Genomic DNA, 16,334 nt, shown 5'->3' on the forward strand with positions numbered 1-16,334 from the left:
CGAGCTACAGAACGGTGCTGCGCCTGGAAATGGTTACAAATAATAGCTGTTTTTTGCTAACCACCAGGGCATATTGACCTCATAACCGGCTATGTTTTGCTATATTCACGAAGACGGAATTGGATATTAATCAGACGACTGAATCATTTTCGCGATGGCAGACGCTGGACAAAGGCGAGGAGGGGAGTTATGGAGGGTTGCTTTATGCTTTTCGCTTCTGTTGTGTTTCGCGGAGCGGATTTCTGCACAAATACGCTATTCTGTTCCAGAGGAGGCAAAGAAGGGAACAGCGGTCGGAAACGTTGCTAAGGATCTGGGATTGGATGTGAGTACTCTTGTCCAGCGACGATTTCGAGTCGTGTCTGGATCTAAAGACGCTCTGTTTCAGGTTAACCAGAACAATGGCGTGCTGTATGTTGACAAGGAAATCGACAGGGAGACGTTGTGTGATGGCACTGAAGCCTGTGTGGTAAATTTAAAGATTGCTGTTGACAATCCTTTAGAGATACATCACGTTGGTATTGAAATAACCGATTTAAATGACCATGCACCAACTTTTGCTGATAAAGAGAAGAGAATAGATATCAGGGAATCCACCCTTCCTGGTGCTCGAATTCTGCTGCCTACCGCACGTGATCCTGATTTGGGGATAAATGGAGTGCGTTTGTATAAATTGAGCCAAAATGAACATTTCAGTTTAGAAATAAGAGACAGGGGAGATGAGAAACTCCCCTTCTTAGTACTACAAAAAGCATTAGACAGGGAGCGGAAAGCGCATCACATTTTGACTCTGACTGCAACTGATGGGGGCAGTCCGCCTAGATCCAGTACGCTTAACATAACGGTTTCTGTATTAGATATTAATGACAACCACCCCGTTTTTAGCCAGGATGTATATTCAACAACACTGACTGAAAACGTCTCACCTGGCACGACTGTAATAAAAGTATCGGCAACGGATTTAGATGAGGGCACAAATGGTGAAGTGTCTTACTCATTCATAATCCCAGAGGTATTTGATACATTTAGTCTGGATAGTAGCAAAGGGGAAATTGTAGTTAAAGGCGACATTGATTTTGAGAAGAATACTGTTTACAAATTGGATATTCAGGCCTCTGACAAGGGCCAACCACCTGCAACTAGTGACTGCAGAGTAATCATTAAAATCCAAGATGTAAATGACAACCAACCGGATATTGAAGTAATGTCACTTTCCAATGTGGTGTCTGAGGACAGTAAACCAGGAACTGTCATATCCCTCATTAGTGTAACAGATGAGGACTCGGGTCTAAATGGCAAAGTGCAGTGCACCATATCTGAAAACGTGCCATTTGAATTGAAACCTTCAGTTCAAGACAACATGTATTCACTTGTGACAAAAGAACGTTTAGACAGAGAGGTCCAGTCCCATTATGACATCACAATAACAGCAGTCGATTTTGGTCAGCCACCTCTATCAACATTTAAAACGTTAAACATTGACATATCAGATGTAAATGATAACAGCCCAGAATTTCAACTAAATCCTCTTGAACTGTATTTATTCGAAAATAATGCAGCAGGTGCGTCTATATTCTCTGTCTCTGCATTTGATAAAGATGTCAATGAAAATGCAGACATCAAATATAACATTATCAGAGGAGATGGATCTAATACAGACATGTCTTCTTTTCTCAACATCAACCCTGATAACGGGCACATACACGCACTCAAAAGCTTCGACTACGAAACTTTAAAAAAGTTTACATTTCATGTGCTAGCTACTGACTCTGGCAGTCCGTCCCTTAGTGCCAACGCCACAATAAATGTGTATATTCTGGACCAGAACGACAATCCTCCCGTTATCTTGTCCCCAGTCAGCGCTAACGGCTCTGCTGAGGGCGTGGAGGAGATCCCACGCAATGTAAATGGAGGACATTTAGTGGCTAAAGTTAGGGCATATGACGCTGACACTGGGTACAACGGATGGCTACTGTTTTCTCTCCATGCAGTAACTGACCACACTTTATTCAGTCTGGATCGGTACACTGGACAGATAAGGACTATGCGAGCCTTCACTGAAACAGACGAGGCTGAACACAAACTAGTTATTCTAGTCAAAGACAACGGGAACGTCTCTCTGTCAGCAACGGCCACCGTAATTGTAAAACTTGTGGAACCAAAAGAAGCGTTTGCAGCATCAGATCTGACAACAGCTGTTAACGACGAGGAAGACAACGTCACTTTCTATTTGATCATAACGCTGGGGTCTGTCTCGGTGCTTTTTGTAGTCAGCATCATCGTCCTGATAGCTATGCAGTGCTCAAAATCCACAGACTACTCGTCCAAGTACTTGCAGGACACGAACTATGATGGAACATTATGCCACAGCATCCAGTACAGATCTGGAGACAAGAGGTACATGCTGGTTGGACCCAGAATGAGTATCGGTTCCACTATAGTTCCTGGCAGCAATGGGAATACTCTGGTTGTACCTGATCGCAGAAGTAGAACTTCAGTTGAGGTAAGGGCTGATTTAATTAATAACTGTAAGGTGTGTGTGTGTGTGTGTGTGTGTGTGTGTGTGTGTGTGTGTGTGTGTGTGTGTGTGTGTGTGTGAGAGAGAGAGAGAGAGAGAGAGAGAGAGAGAGAGAGAGAGAGAGAGAGAGAGAGAGAGAGAGAGAGCTTTTTACACATACGCAAACTAAGCAGTCACTGAGCTCTCCGTGGTGCTGAAAGCCCCTGGTAATGGATGCAACGTAATATGTCTAGCTCTTTGGTATATTCCAGTACGTCTGCCGTGCGTATATCGCTCAACTTTAAATAAATACGCATACCATGTGTACCAAAGTCAACACAGTGGTCTCGGTGCTCTCCGTGGTGCTGAAAGCCCCTGATAATGGATGCAAAGGCATCGGCTTCAGTATTTTGGATATTCTATTAGGCCTACCGTACGTAAAACACTAGAGAAATGCATCAGGTTCAATTGCTATGGAAGTGCTGGCAAAACATACAGTCTGGTAAAACATACACTCTGACTTGGTTTGTTCAACATCCACACGGTGTCAGTGTTGGCTTTGAAGGGAGTGGTCCCTTCTTATGACGTTCTTTTTTGTCTCAGTCTCATTCACACACAGAACGAGCTACAGAACGGTGCTGCGCCTGGAAATGGTTACAAATAATAGCTGACTAATTCTAATCACCGGGTTGTGCTGACTTCTTAACCAACTATGTTTTGCTATTTTCTCGAAGACGAAATTGGATATTAATCAGACGACCGAATATTTTTCGCGATGGCTGATGCTGGACAAAGGCTAGGAGGGGAGTTGTTGAGGGTTGCTTTATGCTTTTCGCTGCTGTTGTGTTTCACTGAACGGATTTCTGCACAAATACGCTATTCTGTTCCAGAGGAGGCAAAGAAGGGAACAGCGGTCGGAAACGTTGCTAAGGATCTGGGATTGGATGTGAGTACTCTTGTCCAGCGACGATTTCGAGTCGTGTCTGGATCTAAAGACGCTCTGTTTCAGGTTAACCAGAACAATGGCGTGCTCTATGTTGAAAAGGAAATCGACAGGGAGACACTATGTGATGGCAATGAAGCCTGTCTTGTAAATTTGAAGATTGCCGTTGACAATCCTTTGGAGATACATCACGTTGGTATTGAAATAACAGATTTAAACGACCATGCACCAACCTTCGCTGCTAAAGTGAATGTATTGGAAATAACAGAAAACACGCTTCCCGGTGCCCGCTTTCCTCTGCAGAAAGCGCATGATCCTGATTTGGGAACAAATGGTGTCCGTTTGTATAAGTTAACTCAAAACGAACATTTTGATTTGGAAATAAGAGATAGAGCGGAAGAAAAAGACCTTTTTTTAGTATTACAGAAACCCCTCGACAGAGAGAGGAAAGCGCAGCACGATTTAATTCTGACTGCTACCGATGGGGGCAGTCCACCCAAAAAAGGAACTTTGAACATTACAGTTTCTGTTTTAGATATTAACGACAACCGCCCTGTATTTAGTCAGGATGTGTATTCAGCAACATTAAGTGAAAATATTGCGATTGGAACAACTGTGATAAAAGTATCGGCAACTGATTTAGATGAGGGAGCAAATGGTGAAGTTACCTACTCCTTTGGCGATGGCATGACCTCCAAAGTTCAAGAAATATTTAATTTGGACATCTTAACGGGAGAAGTTATAGTTAAAGGAGATTTAGATTTTGAGAAAAATGCTGTTTACAAACTGGATATTCGAGCCTCTGACAATGGTCAGCCACCGACAACTAGTGACAGTAAAGTTATAGTTAAAGTTCAAGATGTAAATGACAACCAACCAGACATAGAGGTGATGTCACTGTCAAACTTGGTATCTGAAGACAGTAAACCTGGAACTGTCATATCCCTCATTAGTGTGACAGATGAGGACTCGGGTCTAAATGGCAAAGTGCAGTGCACCATATCTGAAAACGTGCCATTTGAATTGAAACCCTCAGTTCAAGACAACATGTATTCACTGGTGACAAAAGAACGTTTAGACAGAGAAGGTCAATCCCATTATGATATCACAATAAAAGCAGTCGATTTTGGCCAGCCCCCTCTGTCAACATTTAAAACTTTAAATATTGATATATCAGATGTAAATGATAACAGACCAGAATTTCAACAAAATCCCCTTGAACTGTATTTATTCGAAAATAATGCAGCAGGTGCATCTATATTTTCGGTCACTGCATTTGATAAAGATGTCAATGAAAATGCAGACATCAAATATAACATTATCAGAGGAGATGGATCTAAGGCAGACATGTCCTCTTTTCTCAACATCAACCCTGATAACGGGCACATACACGCACTCAAGAGCTTCGACTACGAAACTGTGAAAAAGTTTACATTTCATGTGCTAGCTACTGACTCTGGCAGTCCGTCCCTTAGCACCAACGCCACAATAAATGTGTATATTCTGGACCAGAACGACAACCTTCCCGTTATCTTGTCCCCAGTCAGTTCTAACGGCTCTGCTGAGGGTGTGGAGGAGATCCCACGCAATGTAAATGGAGGACATTTAGTGGCTAAAGTTAGGGCCTATGACGCAGACACTGGATACAATGGATGGTTACTATTTTCTCTCCATGAAGTAACTGACCACACTTTATTCAGTCTGGATCGGTACACTGGACAGATAAGGACTATGCGAGCCTTCACTGAAACAGACGAGGCTGAACACAAACTAGTTATTCTAGTCAAAGACAACGGGAATGTCTCTCTGTCAGCAACGGCCACCGTGATTGTAAAAGTTGTGGAACCAAAAGAAGCATTTGCAGCGTCTGATCTGACAACCACCGTTAGCGACGAGGAAGACAACGTCATTTTTTATTTGATCATAACTCTGGGTTCTGTCTCGGTGCTTTTTGTAATCAGCATCATCGTCTTGATAGCTATGCAGTGCTCAAAGTCCGCAGACTACTCGTCCAAATACTTGCAGGACACGAACTATGACGGAACTTTATGCCACAGCATCCAGTACAGATCTGGAGACAAGAGGTACATGCTGGTTGGACCCAGAATGAGTATCGGTTCCACTATAGTTCCTGGCAGCAATGCGAATACTCTGGTTGTACCTGATCGCAGGAGTAGAACTTCTGTTGAGGTAAGGGCTGATTTAATTTTCGACCGTGAGATGCGCTGCTCTAACACAAAACACATTGGTTTCCTTTTATCACTTAATGTCCAGGCTGTTGACATATTTCCATATGTGAGCCTCTACCTATGTGTACCATGTTAACCCATCAGCAGGTTGTAAGCAACACGCATTGGTCAGTTCATTGGTCTTCTTTGCCATTCTACATTCATGTGTGTGTGCATGAGCCTCTGCCTATATGTATCCATGGGTTAGGTTTGTTTATAAATCAGGGTACAGGTTTGCGAAGCACATCATACGCATTGTTCACGAGGTGGATTCACTCATTCAATACAATTACGCATGTGTGTGTGTGTGTGTGTGTGTGTGTGTGTGAGAGAGAGAGAGAGAGAGAGAGAGAGAGAGAGAGAGAGAGAGAGAGAGAGAGAGAGAGAGAGAGAGAGAGAGAGAGAGAGAGAGAGAGAGCTTTTTACGCATACCGTGTGTACGCAAACTAAGCTGCCACGGAACTCTCCGTGGTGCTGAAAGCCACTGGTAATGGATGCAAGGCCATCGGCTGCGGCATTCTGGATAGTAGGCCAGGGGTGGGGGACCTATTTCATTTCAGGGGCCACTTAAAAATCTTCCAAGGATCGTACTATGAACACAAACCAGGACTTCCCTCTGCACTTTAGACCTATATTGAAGGCAGCCACCTTTAAAACAGACCTCACCTTCTCTATGGCCCCTGAATATTACTCAACTGTATTGCAAATGTAATTTTTAAGATTCCTGTACAAAATACGTCATATTTCATGTGACGGTTTATAAAATTAAAAGTATATCAGAGGGCCGTAGGTTTACCGTGCGTAAAACATGAGAGAAATGCACCTGTTTCAATTGCTATGAAATTGTAGTCTGGTAAACCAAAAGTTCTGACTTGGTTTGTTCAACATCCACACGGTGTCAGTGTTGGCTTTGAAGGGAGTGGTCCCTTCTTATTACGTTCTTTTTTTTTGTCTCAGTCTCATTCACGCACAGACCGAGCTACTGAACGGTGCTGCGTCTGGAAATGGTTACAAATAATGGCTGATTATTAGGATACTAATCACCAGGTTATGTTGACTTCTTAACGAACAATGTTTTGCTATATTTACGAAGACGTAATTGGAAACTAAACGGACGATAGGATATTTTTCGCGATGGCAGACGCTGGACAAAGGCGAGGAGGGGAGATGTGGAGGTTTGCTTTATGCGTTTCGCTCCTGTTGTGTTTCACTGAACGGATTTCAGGACAAATACGCTATTCTGTTTCAGAGGAGGCAAAGAAGGGAACAACAGTTGGAAATGTTGCTAAGGATCTGGGCTTGGACGTGAGTACTTTGGTTCAGAGGCGATTTCGAGTCGTGTCAGGGTCTAAAGACGCTCTATTTCAGGTTAACCAGAACAATGGCGTGCTGTATGTTGACAAGGAAATCGACAGGGAGACACTATGTGATGGCAATGAAGCATGTCTGGTAAATTTAAAGATCGCTGTTGACAATCCTTTAGAAATACATCACGTTGGCATTGAAATAACTGATTTAAATGATAATGTGCCCACTTTTGCAGATAATGAGAAAAGGTTGGAAATGACAGAAAACACGTTACCGGGTGCTCGAATTCAACTCCCAACGGCACGTGATCCCGATGGGGGCATAAATGGCGTCCGTTTGTATAAATTAAGTCAAAATCAAAATTTCGGTTTAGAAATACGAGACAGAGGAGAGGATAAACTCCCTTTCTTGGTGTTACAAAAACCCCTCGATAGAGAGCAAAAAGCGCTGCACACATTAAGTCTTACTGCTACTGATGGAGGCAGTCCGCCAAGATCAGGAGCGCTTAACATAACTGTTTCTGTGTTGGATATTAATGATAATCACCCTGTGTTTAGCCAAGATGTATATTCAACAACACTATATGAAGATGTTGCAGCTGGAACAACAGTAATTAAGGTACTAGCAACAGATTTGGACGAAGGCACAAATGGCGAAGTTACTTACTCATTTGGCAGTGACCTCACATCAAAGGTCACTGAAACTTTTAGCATAAACAGCATCACAGGGGAGATTTTAGTTAAAGGCAGATTAGATTATGAACAAAATGCTGTTTACAAATTGGATGTTCAGGCGTCTGACAATGGCCAGCCACCTACGACCAGTGACTGTAGAGTTATTGTAAAAATTCAAGACATAAATGACAACCAACCGGATATAGAGGTTACATCAATGTCCAACGTGGTGACTGAGGACAGTAAGCCAGGAACTGTCATTTCCCTCATTAGTGTGATAGATGAGGACTCCGGTCTAAATGGTAAAGTGCAGTGCACCATATCTGAAAACGTGCCATTTGAATTGAAACCCTCAGTTCAAGACAACATGTATTCACTGGTGACAAAAGAACGTTTAGATAGAGAGGGTCAGTCCCATTATGACATCACAATAAAAGCGGTCGATTTTGGACAGCCCCCTCTATCAGCATTTAAAACGTTAAGCATTGATGTTTCAGATGTGAACGATAACAGCCCAGAATTCCCCCCAAATCCTCTTGAACTGTACCTATTCGAAAACAACGCAGCAGGTGCGTCAATATTCTCAGTCTCTGCATTTGATAAAGATATTAATGAAAACGCAGACATCAAATATAACATTATCAGAGGAGATGGGTCGAAGACAGACATGTCCTCTTTTCTCAACATCAATCCTGATAATGGACACATACACGCACTCAAAAGCTTCGACTACGAAACTATGAAGAAGTTTACATTCCATGTGCTAGCCACTGACTCTGGCAGTCCGTCCCTTAGTGCCAACGCCACAATAAATGTGTATATTCTGGACCAGAACGACAATCCTCCCGTTATCTTGTCCCCAGTCAGTGCTAACGGCTCTGCTGAGGGTGTGGAGGAGATCCCACGCAATGTGAACGGAGGACATTTAGTGGCTAAAGTTAGGGCCTATGACGCTGACACTGGATACAATGGGTGGCTACTGTTTTCTCTCCATGAAGTAACTGACCACACTTTATTCAGTCTGGATCGGTACACAGGACAGATAAGGACTATGCGAGCATTCACTGAAACAGACGAGGCTGAACACAAACTAGTTATTCTAGTCAAAGACAACGGAAACGTCTCTCTGTCAGCAACGGCCACCGTGATTGTAAAAGTTGTGGAACCAAAAGAAGCGTTTGCAGCATCTGATCTGACAACAGCCGTTAACGACGAGGAAGACAACGTCACTTTCTATTTGATTATAACTCTGAGCTCTGTCTCGGTGCTTTTTGTAATCAGCATCATCGTCTTGATAGCTATGCAATGCTCAAAGTCCGCAGACTACTCGTCCAAATACTTGCAGGACACGAACTATGATGGAACTTTATGCCACAGCATCCAGTACAGATCTGGAGACAAGAGGTACATGCTGGTTGGACCCAGAATGAGTATCGGTTCCACTATAGTTCCTGGCAGCAATGCGAATACTCTGGTTGTACCTGATCGCAGGAGTAGAACTTCAGTAGAGGTAAGGGCTGGTTCAATTTATAAATGTAAGATATTCTGTTGCAAGTAAAATCTATGCAGAACACATGGTCCTTTATATCACATGTCGGTCCCACCATCCCACCAAGTGTGTTAAAGAGGAATGTTTCATGACTCCATTCATGAGTTACACAGCAAAAACTACCAGTACCTGTGTGTGTGTGTGTGTGTGTGTGTGTGTGTGTGTGTGTGTGTGTGTGTGTGTGTGCGCGCGCGCGCGCGCGCGCGCGAGAGAGAGAGAGAGAGAGAGAGAGAGAGAGAGAGAGAGAGAGAGAGAGCACGCAAAAGAAAGCCCCTGGTAATGGATGCAACGTAATCAAGCATTTTATTCCATTAGGTCTTCAGTGAGTAAAACACTGAACTTTAAATAAATACGCATGCCCATGTGTACCAAACTCAACACAGTGGTCTCGGTGCTCTCCGTGGTGCTGAAAGCCACTGGTAATGGATGCAACGCCACCGGCTTCGGCATTTTGGATATTCTATTATGCCTACCGTGCGTAAAACACTACTGAATACGCCAGTTTCAATTGCTATGCAAGTGTTGTCTGGTAAAACACAAACTCTGATATGGTTTGCTCAACATCCACACGGTGTCAGTGTTGGCTTTGAAGGGTGGTCCCTTCTTATTACGTTCTTTTTTGTCTCAGTCTCATTCACACAGAGAACGAGCTGCAGAACGGTGCTGCGCCTGGAAATGGTTACAAATAATAGCTGATTATTGCTAATCACCAGGTTATGTTGACCTCTTAAACGACTATGTTTTGCTGTATCCACGAAGACGGAATTGGATATTAATCAGACGACTGAATAATTCTCGCGATGGCAGACGCTGGACAAAGGCGAGGAGGGGAGTTATGGAGGGTTGCTTTATGCTTTTCGCTACTGTTGTGTTTCGCTGAGCGGATTTCTGGACAAATACGCTATTCTGTTCCAGAGGAGGCAAAGAAGGGAACAGCAGTTGGAAATGTTGCTAAGGATCTGGGATTGGACGTGAGTAGTTTGGTTCAAAGGCGATTTCGAGTCGTGTCTGGATCTAAAGACGCTCTGTTTCAGGTTAACCAGAACAATGGCGTGCTGTATGTTGAAAAGGAAATCGACAGGGAGGCACTCTGTGATGGCAACGAAGCCTGTCTTGTAAATTTAAAGATTGCTGTTGACAACCCTTTAGAGATACATCACGTTGGTGTTGAAATAACTGATTTAAATGATCACACACCCACATTTGCTGATAAAGAGAAAAGATTGGAAATGAGAGAAAACACGCTACTCGGTGCTCGAATTCAGCTCCCAACAGCACGCGATCCCGATTTAGGTGCGAATGGTGTCCGTTTGTATAAATTAAGTCAAAATGAACATTTCGGTTTAGAAATTAGAGACAGAGGAGAGGACAAACTCCCCTTTTTAATACTACAGAAACCTCTCGATAGGGAGCGCAAAGCTCAACACTCTTTAATTCTGTTGGCTGCTGATGGAGGACTCCAGTCAAGAACCGGGACATTAAATATTTCAGTTTCTGTCTTAGACGTTAATGATAACCCCCCTGTCTTTGGTCAGGATGTATACTCGACAACACTAAGTGAAAATGTAATGCACGGTACAACTGTAATAAAGGTATCTGCAACTGATTTAGACGACGGTACAAACGGTGAAGTTACTTATTCTTTCGGGAGTGACACAATGTCACAGGTATTTGACTCCTTTAGTCTGGATAGCACCACGGGGGAAATTGTAGTAAAAGGTGATGTAGATTTTGAAAAGAATGCGGTGTACAAACTGGACATTCAGGCCTCCGATAATGGCCAACCACCCGCAACAAGTGACTGCAGAGTCATAGTCAAAGTTCACGATGTAAATGACAATCAACCAGACATCGAAGTCATGTCACTTTCCAACGTAGTTTCAGAAGACAGTAAGCCAGGTACTGTCATTTCCCTCATTAGTGTGACAGATGAGGACTCCGGTCTAAATGGCAAAGTGCAGTGCACCATATCTGAAAACGTTCCATTTGAATTGAAACCCTCAGTTCAAGACAACATGTATTCACTGGTGACAAAAGAACGTTTAGACAGAGAGGTCCATTCCCATTATGACATCACAATAACAGCAGTAGACTTTGGTCAGCCTCCTTTATCAATATTTAAAACTTTAAACATTGACGTGTCAGATGTAAATGACAACAGCCCAGAATTTCTCCAACATCCTCTTGAACTGTATTTATTCGAAAATAACGCAGCAGGTGCGTCTATATTCTCAGTCTCTGCATTTGATAAAGATGTCAATGAAAACGCAGACATCAAATATAATATTATCAGAGGAAATGGATCTAAGGCAGACATGTCTTCTTTTCTCAACATCAACCCTGATAATGGACACATACACGCACTCAAAAGCTTCGACTACGAAACTTTGAAAAAGTTTACATTTCATGTGCTAGCCACTGACTCTGGCAGTCCGTCCCTTAGCGCCAACGCCACAATAAATGTGTATATTCTGGACCAGAACGACAATCCTCCCGTTATCTTGTCCCCAGTCAGTTCTAACGGCTCTGCTGAGGGTGTGGAGGAGATCCCCCGCAATGTAAACGGAGGACATTTAGTGGCTAAAGTTAGGGCATATGACGCAGACACTGGATACAATGGATGGTTACTGTTTTCTCTTCATGAAGTAACTGACCACACTTTATTCAGTCTGGATCGCTATACGGGACAGATAAGGACTATGCGAGCATTCACTGAAACAGACGAGGCTGAACACAAACTAGTTATTCTAGTCAAAGACAACGGGAACGTCTCTCTGTCAGCAACGGCCACCGTAATTGTAAAGGTTGTGGAACCAAAAGAAGCGTTTGCAGCATCTGATCTGACAACAGCCGTTAACGACGAGGAAGACAACGTCACTTTCTATTTGATCATAACTCTGGGCTCTGTCTCGGTGCTTTTTGTAATCAGCATCATCGTCTTGATAGCTATGCAGTGCTCAAAGTCCACAGACTACTCGTCCAAATACTTGCAGGACACGAACTATGATGGAACTTTATGCCACAGCATCCAGTACAGATCTGGAGACAAGAGGTACATGCTGGTTGGACCCAGAATGAGTATCGGTTCCACTATAGTTCCTGGCAGCAATGCAAATACTCTGGTTGTACCTGATCGCAGGAGTAGAACTTCAGTAGAGGTAAGGGCTGATTTAATTTATAACGAAGATATTTTGTTCCACGTCAAATCTATGCAGAACGCATGGGCCTTTATATCACTCTGTCTGTCCCACCATCCCACCAAGTGTGTTAAAGAGGAATGTTTCTCGACTTCATTCTGGGTTATACAGCAAAAAATTACCTGTGCGTGCGTGCGTGCGTGCGTGCGTGCGTGCTTGTGTGAGTGAGAGAGAGAGAGAGAGAGAGAGAGAGAGAGAGAGAGAGAGAGAGAGAGAGAGAGAGAGAGAGAGAGAGAGAGAGAGGGGGGGGGGGAGAGAGCAAACTAAGCAGTAACGGAGCTCTCCGTGGTGCTGAAAGTTCCTGGTGATGGACGCAACGTCGGTTCAGCATTTTGGGATATTTCATTAGGTCTGCCGTGCGTATAACACTAAACGGTCAATAAATACGCATACCATGTGTACCAAACTCAAAACAGTGGTCTTGGTGCTCTCCGTGGCGCTGAAAGCCACTGGTTGTTGATGCAACGCCATCGGCTTCGGTATTTTGGATATTCTATATTCCTACCGTGTTTAATACACTAGAGAAATATGGCAGTTTCAATTGCTATGAAAGTGCAGTCTGCTAAAACATAAAGTCTGACTTTGTTTGTTCAACATCCACACGGTGTCAGTGTTGGCTTTGAAGGGAGTGGTCCCTTCTTCTTACGTTCCTTTTTTGTCTCGGTCTCATTCACACACAGATGGTGCTACAGAACGGCGGTGCGCCTGGAAATGCTTACAAAAATAGCTGATTATTGCTAATCACCAGGTTGTGTTGGCTTTATAACCGAGGATGTTTTGCTATATTCACGAAGACGGAATTGGATATTAATCAGACGACCGAATATTTTTTCGCGATGGCAGACGCTGGACAAAGGCGAGGAGGGGAGATTTGGAGGGTTGCTTTATGCTTTTCGCTGCTGTTGTGTTTCGCTGAGCGGATTTCTGCACAAATACGCTATTCTGTTCCAGAGGAGGCAAAGAAAGGAACAGCGGTCGGAAACGTTGCTAAGGATCTGGTCTTGGACGTGAGTACTTTGGTTCAGAGGCGATTTCGAGTCGTGTCTGGATCTAAAGACGCTCTGTTTCAGGTTAACCAGAACAATGGCGTGCTGTATGTTGACAAGGAAATCGACAGGGAAGCACTGTGTGATGTCAACGAAGCCTGTCTTGTAAATTTAAAGATCGCAGTCGATAATCCTTTAGAGATACACCACGTTGGTATTGAAATAACCGATTTGAATGACCATGCACCCACATTCGCCGATAAAGAGAAAAGAATAGATATTCGAGAATCCACGTCACCGGGTGCTCGCATTCAGCTCCCAACCGCGCGTGATCCTGATTTAGGCATAAATGCTGTCCGCGTGTATAAATTAAGCCAAAACGAACATTTCGGTTTAGAGATAAGAGACAGAGGAGATGATAAACTTCCATTCTTGGTACTTCAGAAAGCACTGGACAGAGAGCGAAAAGCGCATCACATTTTGACTTTAACTGCAAATGATGGGGGCAGCCCGTCTAGGTCCGGCACGCTTAACATAACAGTTTCTGTGTTGGATATAAATGACAACCATCCTGTTTTTAGCCATGATGTATATTCAACAACACTAAATGAAAACGCCACACCTGACACAACTGTGATAAAAGTATCTGCAACTGATTTAGACGAAGGTATGAATAGTGAAGTTACCTACTCATTCGGTAGTGACACAATCTCAAACGTATTCGATACCTTCAGCTTGGACACCACGACAGGGACAATCGTAGTTAAAGGCCAAGTAGATTTTGAGAAGAATGCTGTTTACAAATTGGACATTCAGTCTTCTGACAATGGCCAACCACCTGCAACCAGTGATTGTAGAGTTATTGTGAAAGTTCAAGATGTAAATGACAACCAACCAGACATCGAAGTCATGTCACTTTCTAACGTGGTCTCTGAAGACAGTAAACCAGGAACTGTCATTTCTCTCATTAGTGTAACAGATGAGGACTCGGGTCTAAATGGCAAAGTGCAGTGCACCATATCTGAAAACGTGCCATTTGAATTGAAACCCTCAGTTCAAGACAACATGTATTCACTGGTGACAAAAGAACGTTTAGACAGAGAGGGTCAATCCCATTATGACATCACAATAACAGCGGTCGATTTTGGACAGCCCCCTCTATCCACATTTAAAACTTTAAACATTGACATATCAGATGTAAATGATAACAGCCCAGAATTTCAACAAAATCCACTTGAACTGTATTTATTCGAAAATAACGCAGCAGGTGCGTCAATTTTCTCTGTCTCTGCATTTGATAAAGATGTAAATGAAAACGCAGACATCAAATATAACATTGTCAGAGGAGATGGATCTAAGACAGACATGTCTTCTTTTCTCAACATCAACCCTGATAATGGACACATACACGCACTCAAAAGCTTCGACTACGAAACTTTGAAAAAGTTTACATTCCACGTGCTAGCCACTGACTCTGGCAGTCCGTCCCTTAGCGCCAACGCCACAATAAATGTGTATATTCTGGACCAGAACGACAATCCTCCCGTTATCTTGTCCCCAGTCAGTGCTAACGGCTCTGCTGAGGGTGTGGAGGAGATCCCCCGCAATGTGAACGGAGGACATTTAGTGGCTAAAGTTAGGGCCTATGACGCTGACACTGGATACAATGGATGGTTACTATTTTCTCTCCATGAAGTAACTGACCACACTTTATTCAGTCTGGATCGGTACACGGGACAGATCAGGACTATGCGAGCATTCACTGAAACAGACGAGGCTGAACACAAACTAGTTATTCTAGTCAAAGACAATGGGAACGTTTCTCTTTCAGCAACCGCCACCGTAATTGTAAAAGTTGTGGAACCAAAAGAAGCGTTTGCAGCATCTGATCTGACAACAGCCGTTAACGACGAGGAAGACAACGTCACTTTCTATTTGATCATAACTCTGGGCTCTGTCTCGGTGCTTTTTGTAATCAGCATCATCGTCTTGATAGCTATGCAGTGCTCAAAGTCCGCAGACTACTCGTCCAAATGCTTGCAGGACACGAACTATGATGGAACTTTATGCCACAGCATCCAGTACAGATCTGGAGACAAGAGGTACATGCTGGTTGGACCCAGAATGAGTATCGGTTCCACTATAGTTCCTGGCAGCAATGCGAATACTCTGGTTGTACCTGATCGCAGGAGTAGAACTTCTGTTGAGGTAAGGGCTGATTTAATTTATAACTTTAAGATATTCTGTTGCAAGTCAAACCTAAGCAGGACGGATGGCCCTATATATGACTGTGTCTGTCTCACCATCCCACCAACTGTGTTAAAATGCAAGTAGTAAAACGGAATGTGATGGGGTTTACCCAGCAAATTCTACCTGTGTGTGTGTGTGTGTGTGTGTGAGAGAGAGAGAGAGAGAGAGAGAGAGAGAGAGAGAGAGAGAGAGAGAGAGAGAGAGAGAGAGAGAGAGAGAGCTTTTTACACATACGCAAACTATTAGACACGGAGCTCTCCGTGGTGCTGAAAGTCCCAGGTAATGAATGCAACGTAATAGGGCAGCTCTTTGGGACGTCTGCCGTGCGTAAACGACTAAACTTTAAAGAAATACGCATACCGTGTGTACCAAACGCAACACAATGGTATCGGAGGGTAATGGCGATAGGCTTCAGCATTTTGGACATTCTATGAGTCCTACCGTGCGTAAAACACTAGAGAAATACATCAGCTGCAATTTCTGTGAAAGTGCAATCTGGTGAAACATACACTCTGACTTGGTTTGTTCAACATCCACACGGTGTCAGTGTTGGCTTTGAAGGGAGTGGTCCCTTCTTATTACGTTCTTTTTTGTCTCAGTCTCATTCACACAGAGAACGAGCTACGGAACGGTGCAGCGCCTGGAAATGGTAACAAATAATAGCTGATTATTGCTAATCACCAGGTTATGTTGACGTCTTAA

General features: G+C 43.5%; 5 protein-coding genes across 5 annotated transcripts; all 5 read left to right on the plus strand.

Annotated features, from left to right (window-relative positions):
- Window positions 1–154: 154 nt before the first annotated feature.
- On the plus strand, window positions 155–2,946 carry LOC134439476 (protocadherin alpha-8-like). The gene is made up of 2 exons (XM_063189372.1): window positions 155–2,528; window positions 2,831–2,946. The coding sequence occupies exons 1-2, from the start codon at window positions 155–157 to the stop codon at window positions 2,944–2,946; spliced, it is 2,490 nt and encodes an 829-aa protein (XP_063045442.1).
- Window positions 2,947–3,272: 326 nt separating this feature from the next.
- Window positions 3,273–5,765, plus strand: LOC134439477 (protocadherin alpha-7-like). Its single transcript, XM_063189373.1, has one exon. It carries the CDS (start codon window positions 3,273–3,275, stop codon window positions 5,763–5,765), a length of 2,493 nt encoding a protein of 830 aa, XP_063045443.1.
- A 1,037-nt stretch (window positions 5,766–6,802) lies between these two features.
- On the plus strand, window positions 6,803–9,609 carry LOC134439478 (protocadherin alpha-8-like). The gene is made up of 2 exons (XM_063189374.1): window positions 6,803–9,160; window positions 9,583–9,609. The coding sequence occupies exons 1-2, from the start codon at window positions 6,803–6,805 to the stop codon at window positions 9,607–9,609; spliced, it is 2,385 nt and encodes a 794-aa protein (XP_063045444.1).
- Window positions 9,610–9,999: 390 nt separating this feature from the next.
- Window positions 10,000–12,856, plus strand: LOC134439479 (protocadherin alpha-7-like). Its single transcript, XM_063189375.1, has 2 exons — window positions 10,000–12,439; window positions 12,813–12,856. The coding sequence occupies exons 1-2, from the start codon at window positions 10,000–10,002 to the stop codon at window positions 12,854–12,856; spliced, it is 2,484 nt and encodes an 827-aa protein (XP_063045445.1).
- A 376-nt stretch (window positions 12,857–13,232) lies between these two features.
- Window positions 13,233–15,716, plus strand: LOC134439480 (protocadherin alpha-8-like). Its single transcript, XM_063189376.1, has one exon. The coding sequence runs from the start codon at window positions 13,233–13,235 to the stop codon at window positions 15,714–15,716; it is 2,484 nt and encodes an 827-aa protein (XP_063045446.1).
- Window positions 15,717–16,334: the final 618 nt, after the last annotated feature.

Source organism: Engraulis encrasicolus, chromosome 23 (assembly GCF_034702125.1).
Source record: "Engraulis encrasicolus isolate BLACKSEA-1 chromosome 23, IST_EnEncr_1.0, whole genome shotgun sequence".
Classification (NCBI taxonomy): Eukaryota; Metazoa; Chordata; class Actinopteri; order Clupeiformes; family Engraulidae; genus Engraulis; species Engraulis encrasicolus.

Excerpts from the sequence above, each read along its gene's own strand:
- LOC134439476 (XM_063189372.1), top strand. The coding sequence starts at position 155 with ATGGCAGACGCTGGACAAAGGCGAGGAGGGGAGTTATGGAGGGTTGCT. Across the intron at positions 2,529-2,830 it reads GGCTGATTTAATTAATAACT|TCAACACAGTGGTCTCGGTG; the intron begins GTAAGGTGTGTG and ends TGTGTACCAAAG.
- LOC134439477 (XM_063189373.1), top strand. The coding sequence starts at position 3,273 with ATGGCTGATGCTGGACAAAGGCTAGGAGGGGAGTTGTTGAGGGTTGCT.
- LOC134439478 (XM_063189374.1), top strand. The coding sequence starts at position 6,803 with ATGGCAGACGCTGGACAAAGGCGAGGAGGGGAGATGTGGAGGTTTGCT. Across the intron at positions 9,161-9,582 it reads GGAGTAGAACTTCAGTAGAG|TGGTCTCGGTGCTCTCCGTG; the intron begins GTAAGGGCTGGT and ends AACTCAACACAG.
- LOC134439479 (XM_063189375.1), top strand. The coding sequence starts at position 10,000 with ATGGCAGACGCTGGACAAAGGCGAGGAGGGGAGTTATGGAGGGTTGCT. Across the intron at positions 12,440-12,812 it reads ATGGGCCTTTATATCACTCT|TGGTCTTGGTGCTCTCCGTG; the intron begins GTCTGTCCCACC and ends AACTCAAAACAG.
- LOC134439480 (XM_063189376.1), top strand. The coding sequence starts at position 13,233 with ATGGCAGACGCTGGACAAAGGCGAGGAGGGGAGATTTGGAGGGTTGCT.